The following is a 15,250-nucleotide window of genomic DNA, read 5'->3' as shown; positions in this document are numbered from 1 at the left end:
GGCCACTCCCTCTTGCTTCCCCCCTCCAGTCCCGTCTCACTCGCTACTCTTCCCTTCTCTCTCACTAGTCACGACTCACGGTCAAATCGCGTCTCGTTCGTGCGCGGTGGCAAACCGTACCCTTGGGTCAACAACCCTGGACCTGCCATCCCGGTTTCCATTCGTCCTACTGTTCTGTTTTTTTCGGTTGTTCGTCACGGGTGTTCTCACTCTTCAACGTCTGCGATTTTCTCTTTCCTGATCTTGTGTTGTTGCCCCGGCCACTTGCGACCCTTCTCCACCACGACCACTACTAAGTACACTCACTACCCACCGACGATAACAACAACTCATCTCGCTCCGCAACGCTTCTCAAGATCACTTTCTCCAAGCCCCTCCAACAACAAAAACAACCACCGATCGCCTGCGCCGCTTTCATCGCTCCGTCTGTTTTTGCACCATGCCTTTATCGAACCGCCGCCGCGCGCGGCGCAAGGAGATTCAGCTACAAGAGACATCCGACGCAGAGGCCCCGGATTCGTCGCCGACGCGACCGTCAAACAAGAAGCGCAAGGTGAGTGCTCCCGCTGAACAACGATCAACGTCTTGACAAGAACCGTCGATTAATTGTCCACTGTTGCGGTCAGGTCGAACATTCTCGAGTATCCCCACAAACGCGCCCGATCAAGCCCGAATCCGCCGACGAAGCCGACGAGGACCAGGACCTGTCGGAGAATCAAGACCTCGTTGACCTGGTAATATCATATCTCGAGGCTGCACGCGAAGAGGTTCGAGTTCTTCGCGACTATTCCAACACCAAGACGGAGGCAGAGCAGAGCATTCGCGCCTACGCCAAAATTGCCGGTCGCAACTGGACTTACTATGTGAAGACCCTCCATGTCAACATCGGTCGCGAACCCGACCGCGAGCAGAAGCTGGATGAGCAGTCGAGTCCGGTCACGATCGCCGCGCGCGCTCTTCCGGAGGTGAATGTCGATCTGGGCCCCAGCAAGTTCGTCTCGCGCTTGCACGCCGAGATTTTCTACGATGGTGAGGACACGGGCTCATGGCACATCCGTGTCAACGGTCGCAACGGAGTGCGCCTCAACAGCGTCATCCTCAAGCGCGGAACCGACGCCGTTCTCTCTTGCGGCGATATTATCGAGATCGCCAACACCCAGATGATGTTCGTCACCCCGGGCGACAAGGCGACCATCCACCCCAGCTTCGTGGATCGAGCGCAGCGACTGGCAAACGGCGAGGAAGAACCCGCTGCCTGGGACGCCAGTCAACACGCCCATCCTCATGCTTCTCACTCGTCGACCAACACCGCTGGGACTGCCGCACCCGCACCGCCATCATTGGCACCCGCACCGCAATTCCTCAAGCGCCAAGTGACCCCTCCTCCACGGTCGCCCGACACCGTGGGGGCCCGAACCGCCAAGCAGTCCCCTCTGTATAACCGCGGTATGATGATGGAGAGTACGGAAGAGATTGATTATAGCAAAGATTCGGCCAAGGACCTCAAGCCGCCGTACAGCTACGCGAATCTGATTGCCCAGGCAATCTTCTCCAGTGAGGAGGAGAAGCTTACTCTGAACAATATCTACAACTGGATCATGGATAAGTACGCTTTTTATCGGCATTCTCAGAGCGGCTGGCAGGTGAGTGTTCAATTCCGAATGGAGGTTTCTAACAGCGCTAACCGGCGCCAGAACTCGATCCGTCATAATTTGTCGCTGAACAAGGCGTTCCAGAAGGTGCCGCGGCGCACAGACGAGCCGGGCAAGGGAATGAAGTGGCAGATCGCACCCGAGCACCGCGAGGAGTATTGGAAGAAGCAGCTGCGTAAGGGCACGCAATCGTCGGCTCCATCATCCCCTGCAACCAAAGTACCCGATCGCCGGGGCTCCACCAACGGCATGGAGGCCGTATTTAACAGCAAAAAGTCTCCACCAGTATCGTCCCCCGGTTTCAGTTCATTCCCCGTGGCCCCAGTCGAGGCGTACACTCCCGAACGAGGATCTCGTGCCAGCCGGAATGGAGCAGCGGAGCACAATCTACGCCCACCCAACACACGTGACTATGAAGAGCCTTCGCCGCTCCCGACCCGATCAGCGACGAAGAACGCGGGTAGCAATGGGGCCAGTCTCAGTCGAACATATGGGTTGTCGGACGCGGTCGTGGGATCACCTCCAGTACTGTCATCGTCGTACTATGATGACGGTCCATCGTCGATGATTACCCCCGCCCCACAGCGGCAACAGCCGCGCCTGCCCCCTCCGAGCACGGCGCAAATACCCTCCAAGTTCATGCCAATGAGCTCACCGGCGCAGTTCTGGAAATTTGCGGATATCGGCAGCACGCCGGCGCGACCGGTACCCGACATGAGTCCGCTCAAGGGAGACCCCGGGGATGTACTAGGCAGTATCCCGAGCAGCAGTCCGCCACCCCCCAACCTCGCCAGTCCTAGTAAACCAGGAACGACAGGCATGGCTACCGGTCGTGTGTTGCCGCCGCCACGGCGAGAGCCTGAGCCACAGGGTGGTCGTCGTCCTGCCCCTGGCACGGAAGAAGAGGAAGAGGACGAGAGTGGGTTTGATTTGGCGAGGTAGGCAATTTTCTCTCCGTCGGTATAGGTTCAATGGCAGAAGCTAACCGCGGCTTGCAGAGGCTTCCAAACGATCGGGTCATATCATCGCCAGCTCAGTAATGCGGCGCGCACCAGTGCAGCGACATCGTAAGGAGGAATGGCCTGTTTACTTTGCTTTTGTTATTCTTCTGCCAGAAAGGCATCCAAAACGACGGTAGGCCCTCAGGGATTATGGGACCATGGCTGTATGTATTGATGTAATTGTAGATATTGCTAATGATTTGATGTAGTCCTTTTTTTTTTTCCGTGTCTTGTTAGGTTGTATCGTGTACATGTATATATATACTCACTCGCATTGCTTTTGACACTTAATCCGATCGCCTCCTACCTATTTACATGTGACCCCGGTCCATCACATACATACGGTACCTGCACCGTGCAAGGTTCCTTCCTGTCCACGGAACCTGGAACCCCAGCCAGAACAACAGATTGAAAATTAGATCTCCGGCCAAAACTGCCCCTCCAACCAAACGACCTGCCTCCACCACCGCGCGCACCGCTCAACCACCTCCTCCCTGGCATTCGGGGAAGATGAACGCGCGACCTCCCGCTCCGCCACCGCGTCCACCAGCCGCGTGATCCCGGCCACGAACGCCTCGAACTCGGGCCCCGTCCAATTGGGGATCAGCTGCTCGCGCAGCGCACCCCCATCCGCATCTTCCCCGTCGGTGTGGTGCTGTCCCATCGCGTCCCGCACATTCCGCCACACCGTCAGGTAACACACCTCCGTCGCCCAGAGCACCACCAGCCCTTCCAGCAGGGACGTGCCCGCCGCCCCCGCCGAGACGAAGAGATCCGTGTACGCGGTGGTGATGGGCGAGGCGGTGAAGGGGCCGGCTGCTGCTGCGGCCGCGCCGGGTGCGGCGGCCGGGAACGGCGCCTGCAGATCCAGCGCGTACTCGGCGGCGACGGCGCGGAAGAAGTCCAGTTCGCGGACGATGTTGGTCAGGGCGGCGGTGAGGGTGTGCAGGGTCTGGGATTCGAGGGTTTCGGGCTCGTTTTCGGTGGTGGTGTTTTGGGGGTTGGTGGGGAGGTGGAGCTTGGCGAGCAGCGCCCCGATGAACCGGATGTAGGCGTGGATGTACAGGCGGTCTTGGGCGAGCCAGGCCGAGAGCCGCGGTTTGGGGAGCGTGCCGGCCGCGGCGGCGGAGAGGAACGGGTGGGCGGTGGCGGAGGTGGCGGTTGCGAAGGTGGTCGGGGGCGGGAGGGGGAGGGTTTGGAGGGTGGTTGTTAGGGGCATTTTTTTGAGGGTTTTGTTGTGGGGATTTGTGGTGGTTGTTGTTGTTGCGGTTGCGGTTGTTGAGGAGGGTGTTGTAGGGTGAAAGAGAGGGGTGGTGGTGTTCGTGGTGTATCAGGTGGGTGGGGGAGGGCGTGGGAAATGATAAGTTAAGGTTCGGTTAGGGTTGGGGAAAGTATACTTCCAGACAGGCTACAGACAGGCTACGACTGAGTCCGGGCCCTGACATAATTACTGTGTACGCGGCCGTGGGACAAGCAAAGCTGCATGTTTCATTGTCACGAGTCACGAGTCCTAGTCAACTAGTCCGAGTCCAAAATCCATGTCTGTTCGTGACTGTCGATCTTCGGAGATATCACATCTGTCAGAAAAGCAGAAACTCAATTGCCATCCTTGTAGCCCAGGATACTAGCCACCAACGCCTCAAGCGCATAATGCGCATCGTTGCCCGCATTGTGAAGATGCCACGGCTCCAGGCCCAGCTCCGTCATCACCGTCCCCAGGGATCGGGGTTGCATCGGCTGTTGCTGCTGCGGATCGGCATGCATAGCGCAATCAAGCCCGGCAGTGTCCAAGCGATCATTCACCATCTCCAGCTTCACCCCGATTTTGCGTAGGTGTTCCAAATCAGCGGCGAGACTGTGGCCAACAAGCACCACATGACGATCCCCCGAGTCATCTTCTTTCTTCTCGGCGACAGCCACCTGCTGGAACGCCTCCTGCACGACCCCCTTCAGTTTTTCCAGGCTCACGAACTCGCTGGTCCCGAACCGGAAGTCCCCTGGGCAGCCCCTCACGAACTCATTGTTGACCAGGTGACTGTACTCGCGCACGCGCAAGTGACGGGACCGGATGGCCCGGCGCCAAATGACCCCATCAATCGAAGAGGGTCGCACGCCGTGCAGCTTGCGCATATCCAGCACCGAGAGGCCGACCTCCGTGATCTGGGAACTGCAGCGCTCGTTCCATTCCACATCCACACTAACGAAGACAGGATCCTTCCAGAACGCGAACGGGGCCACGGCATCCATGTTAAACGGGGCGTATTTCAGGGATTCGTCGATGGTGCCCGCGGGCCGCATCCCCAGGTACTGTTGCGCGCGGAGCAGCGACTCCTTGCGCCGGTGTTCGAGCTCCATGCGTTGCTGCTGCTTCTGGGCCGTGCTGGTCTTTTTCTTGCTCTTCGTGGCGTCGCAGGCGGCTTCCAGCATCGCCTCGTAGGCAACGGCTAGCTCCTTGTGCTCGTCGCCCAGGTCTTTCCAGGGGTCGAGGTAACGCTCAGATGGGGGTGGCACACGGGCTTGCAGACGGTCCTTGGTCTCACGGTTGGTGCTCGTTCCCAGAAATTTCGGCTGCGGGTATGCATCATTGTCGAAGGGGAGGACTAGGCCCATGTCGCGCTCCGCTGGGAGTTGGAGGGTGCAATTGAGGGTGCGGTTAATCTCACCGAGGAAGCGGCGGGCGTGTCTGGCGGGGGTGAGTAGAATGCTTCGACAGCCCAGGCTGGCGGGCGTATAGTGGTAGTAACTGGCAAGCACAAAAAGACATTAGTGGGGATAACAATGTTTTGCTGGAAGGGGGATGAGAATACATGTCCCAAGATCGGGCCCAGAATTGATTCTTGTCGAAGAACCGGCTGGCTATCTGCTGAGACAGGCTGTCGTCTTTGATGAGCTTGTATGGGTAACGTGAGAGAGCGATAATGGGAGTGAAAGTCTGGTCGCTGGGGTCTTCGTGCAAAGACTCGTCAGTCGCCGTACGTTCTTCGGAGTACAACTGTTCGGACTTGGGCGCTGTGCGCTTGGTTCGCCCTGGTCTTATGCTGACATGCTGCAGTTCGCCGAGCACGAGTTCTTCGAGTTCCGGTCCTTCGAGGTCGCTCTCGATGAGCGGGTGCTTCTGGGAACCGGCCTCCTGGGACTTAATAACCTCAAAACGAACTTCCTTGAGCTCGCCATCATGCTTGATGTTCTCGGACTGGACACTCTCTGGCTTGATGTTCTCAGGCTCTGTTCCTTTGAGCTTGGCCTCCTCAGATTGGGAGTCCTCGGGTTGGTATTCCTCAGTCTTGGTGTTCTCTACCTTTGTTCCTTCGCAGTATGCTGTGAAAGTGGGCTTCTCGAGCACTCTCTCTTCTGATAGATGAGGAGTGAGAATTGTTAGTCTATCATATTTTATACTATGCGAAGTAGAGCAATCGATGCTTCAGGCCAATGTGTTTGCACGCATCCCCGGTAGGATTCCGGAACCAGTCAACTTACGGTTGAGACGAGTGTCCATCTTCAACAGCTCGTCCTCCCCAGCAAATAGGTAGTCGAGACGCTGCACTGGTGTCATTTCGGTGGGTTTTGACTTTTGACAACGTGATTGAACAGCGAAGAGGATTGATGGCAAGGCAGATGAGAAGAAGAAGGAGGTGGGAAGAAGAAAATGGAAGAGATGAGCAGGAGGGGCAAAACATGTCGTTTGCCTGGGGAACAAACGGTGGGAGCCTGTGAGTGTGCAACATTGTAGCAAGGAGGTACCTGCTACAAGTATCGACCAATTCACTCTCTTTTTTGTATTTCATTTCATTTCCGTTTCTGTTTGTGTGTTGTACTACATTCACTATATGTAGCGGGACAAATACTAGTCTACTAGTAGGCAACTTTTTCATTACATCAGTGAAGCGAGTACTGCGATCTGTGTCAACATTGCTGGTTGTATATATCAGAGCCGAGCATATTCATATTATGTTTGTTGGTGTTTGTTAAGGCGTACAGCATTTATACTACCTGCTAGTACCTACCAATACCTGACCAGTCAGCATCACAAGTTTCCACCACCCAGCTCAACCCATATACTGTACATACTGGTAAAGCCTTCGGGCAATTAAGGTGACTTCACATAATACATCATTCGGCATTCATGTTACTTTCCAACAACATGCAGAATATCAACATCTCTCGGTCTCCACAGTTGACAGCGGTCGGATCAATCTTTTTCCCATATCTCTGCTGAGTCATTTCTCTATCCAGCCAATCATTGCTTATGCCCTTCCACTTCCACTTCAGCTTCACCCAACAATAACAGGACAATTGAACAGCTCAACCGATCGATCGTTCGCCATTCTTTCTTCGATTTGCAGCTGGTAGCTTGTGCAGACTATTCTGTCTGGCAAGCTCTCCCCATCCATGTAAAAGTGCGGACCAGTCCCTCTTCATGGCCGCACCCTCGCCCAGGGTGCCGTCCGTCCACCACCTGTGACCATCTGTCCGCCCGTTCCTTCGACGCGCCTTCTTTTGCCCCCTCCCTCTCGCCTTCCCACTCCTACACTCTCTCCGTTTACTTGCTGGATGGTATGGCGGACTACCACGACCCTGGGGGCCTCATTCTGGATGGGCCTTTTGACCCCGACGCCCAAGCCACTGTCACTGACTACATTGACTACACCGAATACCTGCCCGCCGACCTCCTCCGTTCCCTCACTCTCATCCGCGGCCTCGATGAGCGCTACCTGGACGCAACTCAGGGCGTCCACGAGTTAACCAGAACATATGGCCGCCTTCCTGACCTTCCTTCCGATCGGCGTCCCGATGCGCGCGCGCTGCGCAAGGACATCTCCGCCCAGCTCGATCGCGCCATCAACGCGCGCGAGTCCGCCTACGCTGAAGCTTGCCGCCTATACGAGGTCATTGACCGTCACTACAGTCGCCTCGATTGCATCAAACGCAAGCTAGAGGCTCTTCCCAAACCCGCATCGCGCGAACCCACACCACCTCCCGCTCCTCCTGTACAGACACTCACAACCACCAAGCGCGGCCGATCGGTCAAGAAGGTTGACGAGAATGCGGTGGCTCCTGCGCCGCCGCCTACGCGCATTACCTTGCGCCTTGACAGCCGAGAAGGTAGTCGCGCAGGTGCGCAGCCCAAGTCGCGCACCCGTCGATCGCTCATCGCCGCCGAACATTTGACCGACTTTAACCCCGATTCCCCCATCGCCAGTACAGAACATTCTGACGACGAGGCAAACGCTCCGGCAGCGTCCTCTGATTCTCAGCTGAAGTCGAAACCCGCCGCTGCTCCCCCTCCCGTTGCTTCTGTGGACTCCTCTACTCCCACAACCGCCACTTCACCTGTCAAAGAGAAGAAAGCCGCTCGACGTTCACGTGGGTCTGTGCTGGTTCCTGGGGTTCCAGGTACCAGTGCACCTTCCATATCGATCAGCGGTGCGCTGGCTATGCTCAAACCACCGCCTGAAGATGCCAAACCTGGCAGTGAGGACATGCCGTGGTTGCGGCTGACTGAGTGGGAGATGACCAAGCTTCGCAAGAAGATGAAAAAGAACGCGGTGTGGCAGCCGAGTGAAGTCATGATTCATCGCGAGTTGGCGCTCCGTGGTCGCGGTTGGGAGGCTTACCGAAAGGCCAAGGCACAAGCTGATGCGTCCGGGACTGAATTCCTCGACTGCGACGACATCATGAACACGTACATTCCTGGCAAGCTAAGCAAGCTCGGTGAAGCACCTCTTGACATTGAGGCACCGTTCGAGACCAAGCTAAGCAACAGAGGCATGAAGTTGAACGAGGCCAAGAAGCTTAAGCGGGAGAACCAGGCGCGTGAGCAGGCGGCGGCAGCCGCTGCTGCAGCCGCTGCGGCCGCCGGCGCAGGTGATAACACAACAGCAAAAAGCCCTGACCAGCCTACTTTAACACCCAAAGAACCTTCCGCTACAGAAGCGTCACCAGTTACAAGCAAACCGGGTCGTTCTACCGCAAAGAAACGCAAGGCGGACGAAATAACTCCGCCAGAGGCGACTCCTGTACCTCCTGCAGCTCCTGATACTGTTACTCCTGCTCCCATTACTGTGACTTCTCCAACTCCCGTGGCGTTCTCACCCACAGTTGCTCCCACCGCTTCCCCTGTGGCAGCGGCCGCTACGGCAGATTCAACAAACCCAGTAGCTCCGGAGTCTACAGACGCTCCAGAGGATACAGAAGCTCCAGAAGTTGCAGACGCTTCGGTGATTCCAGAGGCTGCAAAGGCTCCAGAGACTTCCGAGGCTCCAGCTGCGCCCGCTGAATCCATCACTCCTACCGAGGTAGAGACACGAACCTCGTTGCACAGTGCCAGCAAACGCCGTCGGATTAGCAAGGAATCCTCTACCCTTATCGAGAGCAACGCAACCATGCCAGACCTGGCGCCATCGACCGGTCCAGATGCTGCTGCGGCTGAATCAGCCGATACGCAGAAGCAGCCAGTCTTGTCATCCCCAGTCAGCAATAAACGGTCTCTCCCCCCTCCAGCCTCAACTACTACCGGCAAAGCATCAGCCGCTGGCACGCCCACACCACCGGTCACTCGACCTTCTTCCCGCCGGGGTGCAGCCCTGTCAGCGGAACCGACCAGCAACGCGAACACCCTGCCAACAACCGGCCGCGAGCTCCGCCGGAAGAGCGCCACGCCTGCGCGACGCACGCCTGTACCGGAGACGGCCCGTGCCACGAGTGTCAGCGCACCGCATCGCAAACGGAAGCGCCCTGCGCCCGGTCCCGTATCTTCAGGTCAAGATGGCGGGGCCGCAGTCAGCTACGGCCGACGCAAGGCCAAGCCGGGCAAAAAACGCGTCAATTTGCTCGAGGGGGATTTACTGAACCGCGACGACATTCGCATTGACGAGGACGGTGTCCTAGAGGAGATCGACCCTAACGAGCCGCGATACTGTATCTGCGGAGATGTGAGTTTCGGGACCATGATTTGCTGTGAGAACCCGGATGTAAGCTGTTCCCCTCATTTCCCAGTCCTTCCCATAACTATCCAAATCTAACAATCAACCAGTGTGATCGCGAATGGTTCCACCTGGACTGCGTGGGTCTGTCGGAAGTGCCCAGTCGAACCGCGAAATGGTATTGCCCAGATTGTCGAGTGAAGTTCAACAAGGGAGTGGATGGGATCGTGAAGAACAACCCTCGGCGGTGATGGATCGTCTTGATATCGATCCACTACATTTTCTTTTCCTTTTCCTTTTTCTTTCTTTCTTCGATCTCCTCCACCCGCCGTCCGCCCACCTCTGGAAAAGATTTTTCATCCCCTCAAAGTAGTGGCGGCGGCCTGCTACGAGACCACGATCTGCCAAATTTTCGTTCCCTTCTTCCTGTGCCCGTTCGAAGACTTATGTATTCATCTCGGCTTCCTTATTTGGGGGTGGTTGTTTTTTAGTTCTGAAGGTTCAGTTGTTCCTCGTTCTGTGATTCGCAGCGTGGCGAAAGTGATTGATTGGGTGGGAGTTCGAGGGAGTTTTGATTCTCTTTGTTTCAAAAAATTGGTGATACCATGACAGATCGATCTATCTCGCTCGGTAGTCCATAATTCTCTTTCTCTCTCTTTCATCTCATTACCCTATTTTTCTGTGTCGTTTTTTATTCTACGAGAGAGACATAGGGATATTTACCATGGAACTATTTTCCTTTCGTTCTTACAAGCCACAAACTACGATGTTTACTAATATTCAGGTGCTTGAGTAAGATGTTTACATACGTTAACAAAAACATGCGCACTATATACACTGGTCTGCATCATCATGGTGGTCGTCAGAGAAAATGTTCTATAGATTTACTTCAACTCCCACTGGCCGTCGGCACTGACGATCTCGACCGACCGCTTCTCATCCAAGGAGACCCGACCGGCGTGCAGGATCGCCGTCGTGGCGATGGTGTTCTGCAGCGTGGGCAGAGGTCTGGCGTCCAACTGGTCTAGCGTGACGCGACCCTCGTTGAGGGCGGTGACGGCATCAATGAACTTCTCGAAGCTGATGTATCCGTAGCCCGTCTGGCCGCCGAAGTTGCCCTCTTCGTCGGGGGCGTACTTCATGTAGAAGCTGGATTTTGGATTTTCGTTAGGGGATTCGTTTCATTGGGGACAGGAAGAAGAGGGAGCTTACGGGTTCACCCAGATCAATCCCTGCTCATCTTCGGTGACATCGTAGCCACGCTTGGCTTGGTTCACGCGGACTTCACCCTTGGAGCCCATGTCTGACACGGTACATGTTAGCAAGCTGCTCCTCCACTTGAAGATTATGGAAGGGAAGGGAGAGAACATACAGTGGAAGTACTGGTTCGAGTGGACGCCGGCCTTCTGCGGCGCCGTCCAGCTGGCGGTATACACGCCGGTGGCCAAGCGGCCGCTGCCGTCCTTCTTGCGCCACTCCACGAGCAGGGTGATGGTGTCCTCGGTCTGGTTGGCGCAGCCCAGCTCGGTAGCGGTGCCGGTGGCGGCGCTGGCGGTGACCTTGACGGGCTGGTAGTCCGGGACCATGCTCTCGTTGATGTCGATGTGGTGGGAGTTGAGGTAGTAGGAGATGTCGGAGTCCTTGCCGGCCCAGGCCTTGAAGGTCTCCAGCTGCGACTTGGGCTGGCTCATGTAGCTGTAGAAGTAGTTGAAGTCGCCGAGGCGCGCCGCCTTGGCGCGCGCGTCGCTGTACGCCGGGTCGAAGCGCTTGTGGTGCTCGATGAACACCAGCACCCCGTGCTTGCGCGACTCCGCCAGCAGGTCCAGGTGGTCGCGCAGCAGCTGCGTCGCCGGCTTCGTGATCAGCACGTGGATCCGCCGCTGGATCGCGTACAGCGCGATCGGGTAGTGCGTCGGGTCCGGCGTGAAGATCGTGATCGCCGACCCCGCCGGCAGCGCGTCGATGGCCGCCTTGTACGCCTCCGGGTCCGTCGTCCCATCCGCCGGGAACGAGGTGAAGCTCGTGTCGAGGTTGTTGTACACTTGTGAGATGTTGCGGTGCAGGTGGTCGCCTGTTTGGGGGGTTTGGGGGTTTCCCCGTTTATTAGTAACCTTGTGCAGTGTGTTTCAATTGGGGCTTTGTTTTGTTTCGGAGTGCAACGTACGGATGCCAGGGAACTTGGAGCCGGATACTCCCACCATGCTCAATTCGCCCACTTTGCCCCGACGGCGCAGGTCGAACAGCGTCAGACCCACGACTCCGACTTTCTTGTCAGAGGTCGAGGCTGTCCCACCGACGTAGCCGGTGGTGTACTCGCCCGTTCCTACCTGTTATGCAGTGTTAGACTTCCTGGTTGGGATTTGGTGGGGGAGGGGGAGGGGAGGGGAAGCCTTACCATCAACACAGCGGGAGGAGCCATTTTTGTGAAGTGTGCAGGGAGGGTGATGTGGAGGAAGGGTTGAAGTTTGTGGTCGAGAAAAATGAGCAAAAGAAAAGAAACAAGAAATCAGCAAAGAAGTGGGCGTCAGGAGGATTTATCCACTGGACTGGAGACCTGCGGGGTTCAATAGCCGACGTGGAGGAAGAAAGAGGGAGGGAGGGAGGGATTTCTAGCACGGACAATTGCATCAATCAATGATACTTTGAGCGGAAGAAAGAAGATACTCGTGATGGCTGAGGTAAATTTGATTGTTCTAGACAGACCATACCTTGTAAGACTGGCTGGGTAGGTAATACCTCTGTCAATGACATCGAGGTCGAGTGTATGCAACCTGCATCGGCGTTTGAAGCGAGTCTGCTCCAAACCGCCCAAAAGAGGCAAGTCGACTGCCGGCAGTTGGTGATTGGTGGAGAAATGGCCTCCGCGCCGGCCGTGGGGTTGACGGATTACGGGCCGGTTACCATTTCAATACACGCGGGGTAAACATGAGGGGTTATAAGAATCTCCCTGTCTGTCTACACTTCTACACTTCTACACTTTTTATTCTTGCAATCCTCCTTAATTGATTCTGTTCTTCTATCCCCATTCTTATATTCAATTCAAGCATTCTATTCTTCTCACAGCCTGTCAAGTAAGTTCGTCCCTAACCAAGGTGAGTCTCTTGACCTAACTTCGAAGCGCAGAATGTCCCGCACTCCCCTTCGCCCCGGAGTTTACGCTCCCACTATGACCTTCTTCAACCCAGACACCGAAGACCTCGACGTTCCCACCATTCGTCGTCACGCCGTTCGCCTCGCCAAGGCCGGTCTCGTTGGTCTCGTCTGCATGGGCTCCAACGGTGAAGCCGTGCACTTGACCCTGGCCGAGAAGAAGACCGTCATCAGCGAAACCCGCTCCGCCTTGGTTGATGCTGGATTCTCCAACGTCCCCGTTATCGCGGGTGCCAGCGAGCAGAGCATCCGGGGTACGATTGCCCTGTGCAAGGAGTCCGCGGATGCCGGAGCCGAATACGCCCTCATTGTTCCCCCCAGCTACTACCGCTACGCCGTGGGCAACGACCAGACCATCTACGAGTACTTCACCGCCGTTGCCGACGAGTCGCCCATCCCCCTCATCCTCTACAACTACCCTGGTGCCGTGGCCGGCATCGACATGGACTCCGACCTGATCATCCGCATCTCCCAGCACCCCAACATCATCGGCACCAAGTTCACCTGCGCCAACACCGGCAAGCTTACCCGCGTCGCCTCGGCCCTGCACGCCATCACTCCTGACTCCCCGTTGAACCCGGCCGCCCGGAAGTTCCCCAACACCAAGACTGAAGCCAACCACCCCTACGTCGCCTTCGGCGGTATCGCTGATTTTGCGCTGCAGACCCTCGCCTCGGGTGGCTCCGCCATCCTGGCGGGTGGTGCCAATGTCATCCCCAAGCTGTGCGTGCAGATCTTCACCCTCTGGAGCGAGGGCCGCTTCACGGAAGCGATCGAGGCACAGGCGCTGTTGAGCAAGGCCGATTGGGTGCTCACCAAGGCCGCTATCCCCGGCACCAAGAGCGCTATCCAGAGCTACTACGGCTACGGTGGTTTCCCCCGCAAGCCCTTGGCTCGTCTCAGTGAAGAGCAGGTTCAGGCTGTAGCAGAGGGCATTAAGGATGCGATCGAGGTGGAGAAGACGTTGCCGGATGTTGCCTAGATCTTGTCGTCTTCCCTTCCTCTTCTCTAGACCTTTTGTATATATGATGAAAATGAAACTTTGATTCTCTCTTCCAACTCTCCAACTCCTAGAGCTTCAAGGATCGCAAAACTCGCATTTTCGCAGCGGAAGAGGGGTAAGGTGAAATGGGATGAATTGACCCGAGCCGGACTTCTATCCGAACTCCGAGAGGGAGGGACCCCCACGCCAGTGACTGTCAGGTAGGGGCTGATTGGTGGAGGGTTTTCTCCGAGTGGGTAAGTCGTTGGGGATGATGGGAGTGTGAGACTACAACAGGAACTTATATCAAGCTGAATTAATGCCACTGGCATCGGTCATGTTGTGTATTCCTGACTTATGCCGATTATGCTGACTTAAGCAGTTCAACGGTTTTGAGGAAAGTTTGCAGCCATCAAGCTCTTCTCCGCCCCAATCTCAGGCTATGCGGCTGTCAATAGGATCTGCATCGACCACAAACATCGATGCTGGAACTCAGATATGACCCCCAGCAAGGAGGATATGTGGACCCCTACACAGACCACGACCATATCTACATCACATGTACATCGTGGTATGGGATGATTGAGCATAGGTTTTGCTCTGGAGGGCAGTATGCTCCTTGTCTCGCAGAAGCATCTGACTGGAAGATTGTCTTTTCTGTGAAATTGAGATGATCCCAGCTTGAACGAACGAATCATGGTGCACTGCGCAGCATGCATGACTCGAAAACAGACTTCACGTGAAACGAGGCAAAGAGAATTGATCATTATCAGAATTCGGAGCACATAGAGAGCTCAAGCACGCGGAGAGCCAAAAACTGCTACGTAGTCAGACCGTCTCGGGGTTACAACCGGCCAGGAACAGGAGTATGCAAGCCATACCTAGCCTGGAACTCCATGCAGTCTTGCCAATCGAGAAAGATGGCCATCTTATGTTCAGGTTTAGAGATTGTACCCAACCAGTTGGCGGTGTTCTCCGACTCACGCAGCAATTCAACCCAATGCCACACTGAAAAGACTTGGACACTTATCTACAGCGATGCGGCCTGAGCAAATCAATCAATGCCTGATCATGTTTGCAGCGTAGATTCGACTTCATGATATGGCCGATTGTCGGGCCAGATGGGCATTGTGAAAGAGCCAACTGGCTAGGGGGGGGGGGGGGGGGGGGGAGGGCGCAGTGGGCCAGACCACAACCGAAGGCAAACCCCACGGGGGCGGGCGGGAAGGAGATGGAGTCGATCGGGAAAAAAGGGGGGCGGTCGGGAGACTGACTGCCCTTGGGATTTCACTCCATTTGCATTGCATTCAACATGCCAATTCGTCTCGAAGGAGTGGTCTGTTCATGCCAAACACTAAAAAGCTGGAACTATGTAGCAGATTGGAGACATGATCCAACCTTTTTGCCAGATCATCCATTAGGCAGCCAGGTCGATGCCAAACCAACTCACTCCCCTCCTACACCCTATTGATGTACCGTGACTGTCGAACCATGAGTACGAGTAGATTACAGTCAGCCTTAACCAGGGGAAAAAGAGAGAAG

At 56.0% G+C, this 15,250-nt stretch overlaps 6 protein-coding genes across 6 annotated transcripts; 3 read left to right on the top strand and 3 right to left on the bottom strand.

The window, feature by feature from the left end:
- On the top strand, positions 1-2,821 carry BO86DRAFT_354951 (putative forkhead transcription factor Fkh1/2). The gene is made up of 4 exons (XM_025669605.1): positions 1-553; positions 627-1,643; positions 1,695-2,590; positions 2,651-2,821. Exons 1-4 carry the CDS (start codon positions 440-442, stop codon positions 2,721-2,723), a joined length of 2,100 nt encoding a protein of 699 aa, XP_025531125.1. The 5' UTR covers positions 1-439; the 3' UTR covers positions 2,724-2,821.
- Positions 2,822-3,068: 247 nt separating this feature from the next.
- On the bottom strand, positions 3,069-3,833 carry BO86DRAFT_280229 (putative transcription regulator PAB1642; the record flags this gene model as incomplete). The annotated part of the gene is made up of 1 exon (XM_025667328.1): positions 3,069-3,833. A coding segment is annotated over one exon (765 nt), but the record flags the coding sequence as incomplete, so codon positions are not given.
- A 416-nt stretch (positions 3,834-4,249) lies between these two features.
- BO86DRAFT_438662 (uncharacterized protein) lies at positions 4,250-6,206 on the bottom strand (the record flags this gene model as incomplete). The annotated part of the gene is made up of 3 exons (XM_025676133.1): positions 4,250-5,396; positions 5,461-6,004; positions 6,131-6,206. The coding sequence occupies 3 exons, from the start codon at positions 6,204-6,206 to the stop codon at positions 4,250-4,252; spliced, it is 1,767 nt and encodes a 588-aa protein (XP_025531123.1).
- Positions 6,207-7,209: 1,003 nt separating this feature from the next.
- On the top strand, positions 7,210-9,827 carry BO86DRAFT_396238 (putative PHD finger domain protein; the record flags this gene model as incomplete). The annotated part of the gene is made up of 2 exons (XM_025673387.1): positions 7,210-9,624; positions 9,687-9,827. 2 exons carry the CDS (start codon positions 7,210-7,212, stop codon positions 9,825-9,827), a joined length of 2,556 nt encoding a protein of 851 aa, XP_025531122.1.
- A 573-nt stretch (positions 9,828-10,400) lies between these two features.
- BO86DRAFT_445741 (Gfo/Idh/MocA family protein) lies at positions 10,401-12,201 on the bottom strand. The gene is made up of 5 exons (XM_025676468.1): positions 11,972-12,201; positions 11,741-11,903; positions 10,949-11,647; positions 10,789-10,879; positions 10,401-10,725 (listed from the first exon to the last, which is right to left on the bottom strand). The coding sequence occupies exons 1-5, from the start codon at positions 11,993-11,995 to the stop codon at positions 10,461-10,463; spliced, it is 1,242 nt and encodes a 413-aa protein (XP_025531121.1). The 5' UTR covers positions 11,996-12,201; the 3' UTR covers positions 10,401-10,460.
- Positions 12,202-12,579: 378 nt separating this feature from the next.
- On the top strand, positions 12,580-13,708 carry BO86DRAFT_453691 (dihydrodipicolinate synthase family protein; the record flags this gene model as incomplete). The annotated part of the gene is made up of 2 exons (XM_025677009.1): positions 12,580-12,647; positions 12,700-13,708. Exon 2 carries the CDS (start codon positions 12,701-12,703, stop codon positions 13,706-13,708), a length of 1,008 nt encoding a protein of 335 aa, XP_025531120.1. The 5' UTR covers positions 12,580-12,647; position 12,700.
- Positions 13,709-15,250: the final 1,542 nt, after the last annotated feature.

The sequence above is a fragment of the Aspergillus japonicus genome (assembly GCF_003184785.1).
Source record: "Aspergillus japonicus CBS 114.51 unplaced genomic scaffold BO86scaffold_6, whole genome shotgun sequence".
In the NCBI taxonomy this organism is placed as follows: domain Eukaryota; kingdom Fungi; phylum Ascomycota; class Eurotiomycetes; order Eurotiales; family Aspergillaceae; genus Aspergillus; species Aspergillus japonicus.
The sequence above is the reverse complement of the archived record's forward strand: the minus strand, read 5'-3'. Positions and strand labels throughout refer to the sequence as shown.

What these genes read in the sequence shown, in the direction of transcription:
- BO86DRAFT_354951 (XM_025669605.1), top strand. Translation starts at nt 440, where the DNA reads ATGCCTTTATCGAACCGCCGCCGCGCGCGGCGCAAGGAGATTCAGCTA. An exon ending in CGTCAAACAAGAAGCGCAAG is followed by an intron (nt 554 to 626) that starts GTGAGTGCTCCC and finishes TGTTGCGGTCAG; the next exon opens with GTCGAACATTCTCGAGTATC. An exon ending in ATTCTCAGAGCGGCTGGCAG is followed by an intron (nt 1,644 to 1,694) that starts GTGAGTGTTCAA and finishes AACCGGCGCCAG; the next exon opens with AACTCGATCCGTCATAATTT.
- BO86DRAFT_445741 (XM_025676468.1), bottom strand. Translation starts at nt 11,995, where the DNA reads ATGGCTCCTCCCGCTGTGTTGATG. An exon ending in CTCCAAGTTCCCTGGCATCC is followed by an intron (nt 11,648 to 11,740) that starts GTACGTTGCACT and finishes CCCCCCAAACAG; the next exon opens with GCGACCACCTGCACCGCAAC. An exon ending in GGATTGATCTGGGTGAACCC is followed by an intron (nt 10,726 to 10,788) that starts GTAAGCTCCCTC and finishes TCCAAAATCCAG; the next exon opens with CTTCTACATGAAGTACGCCC.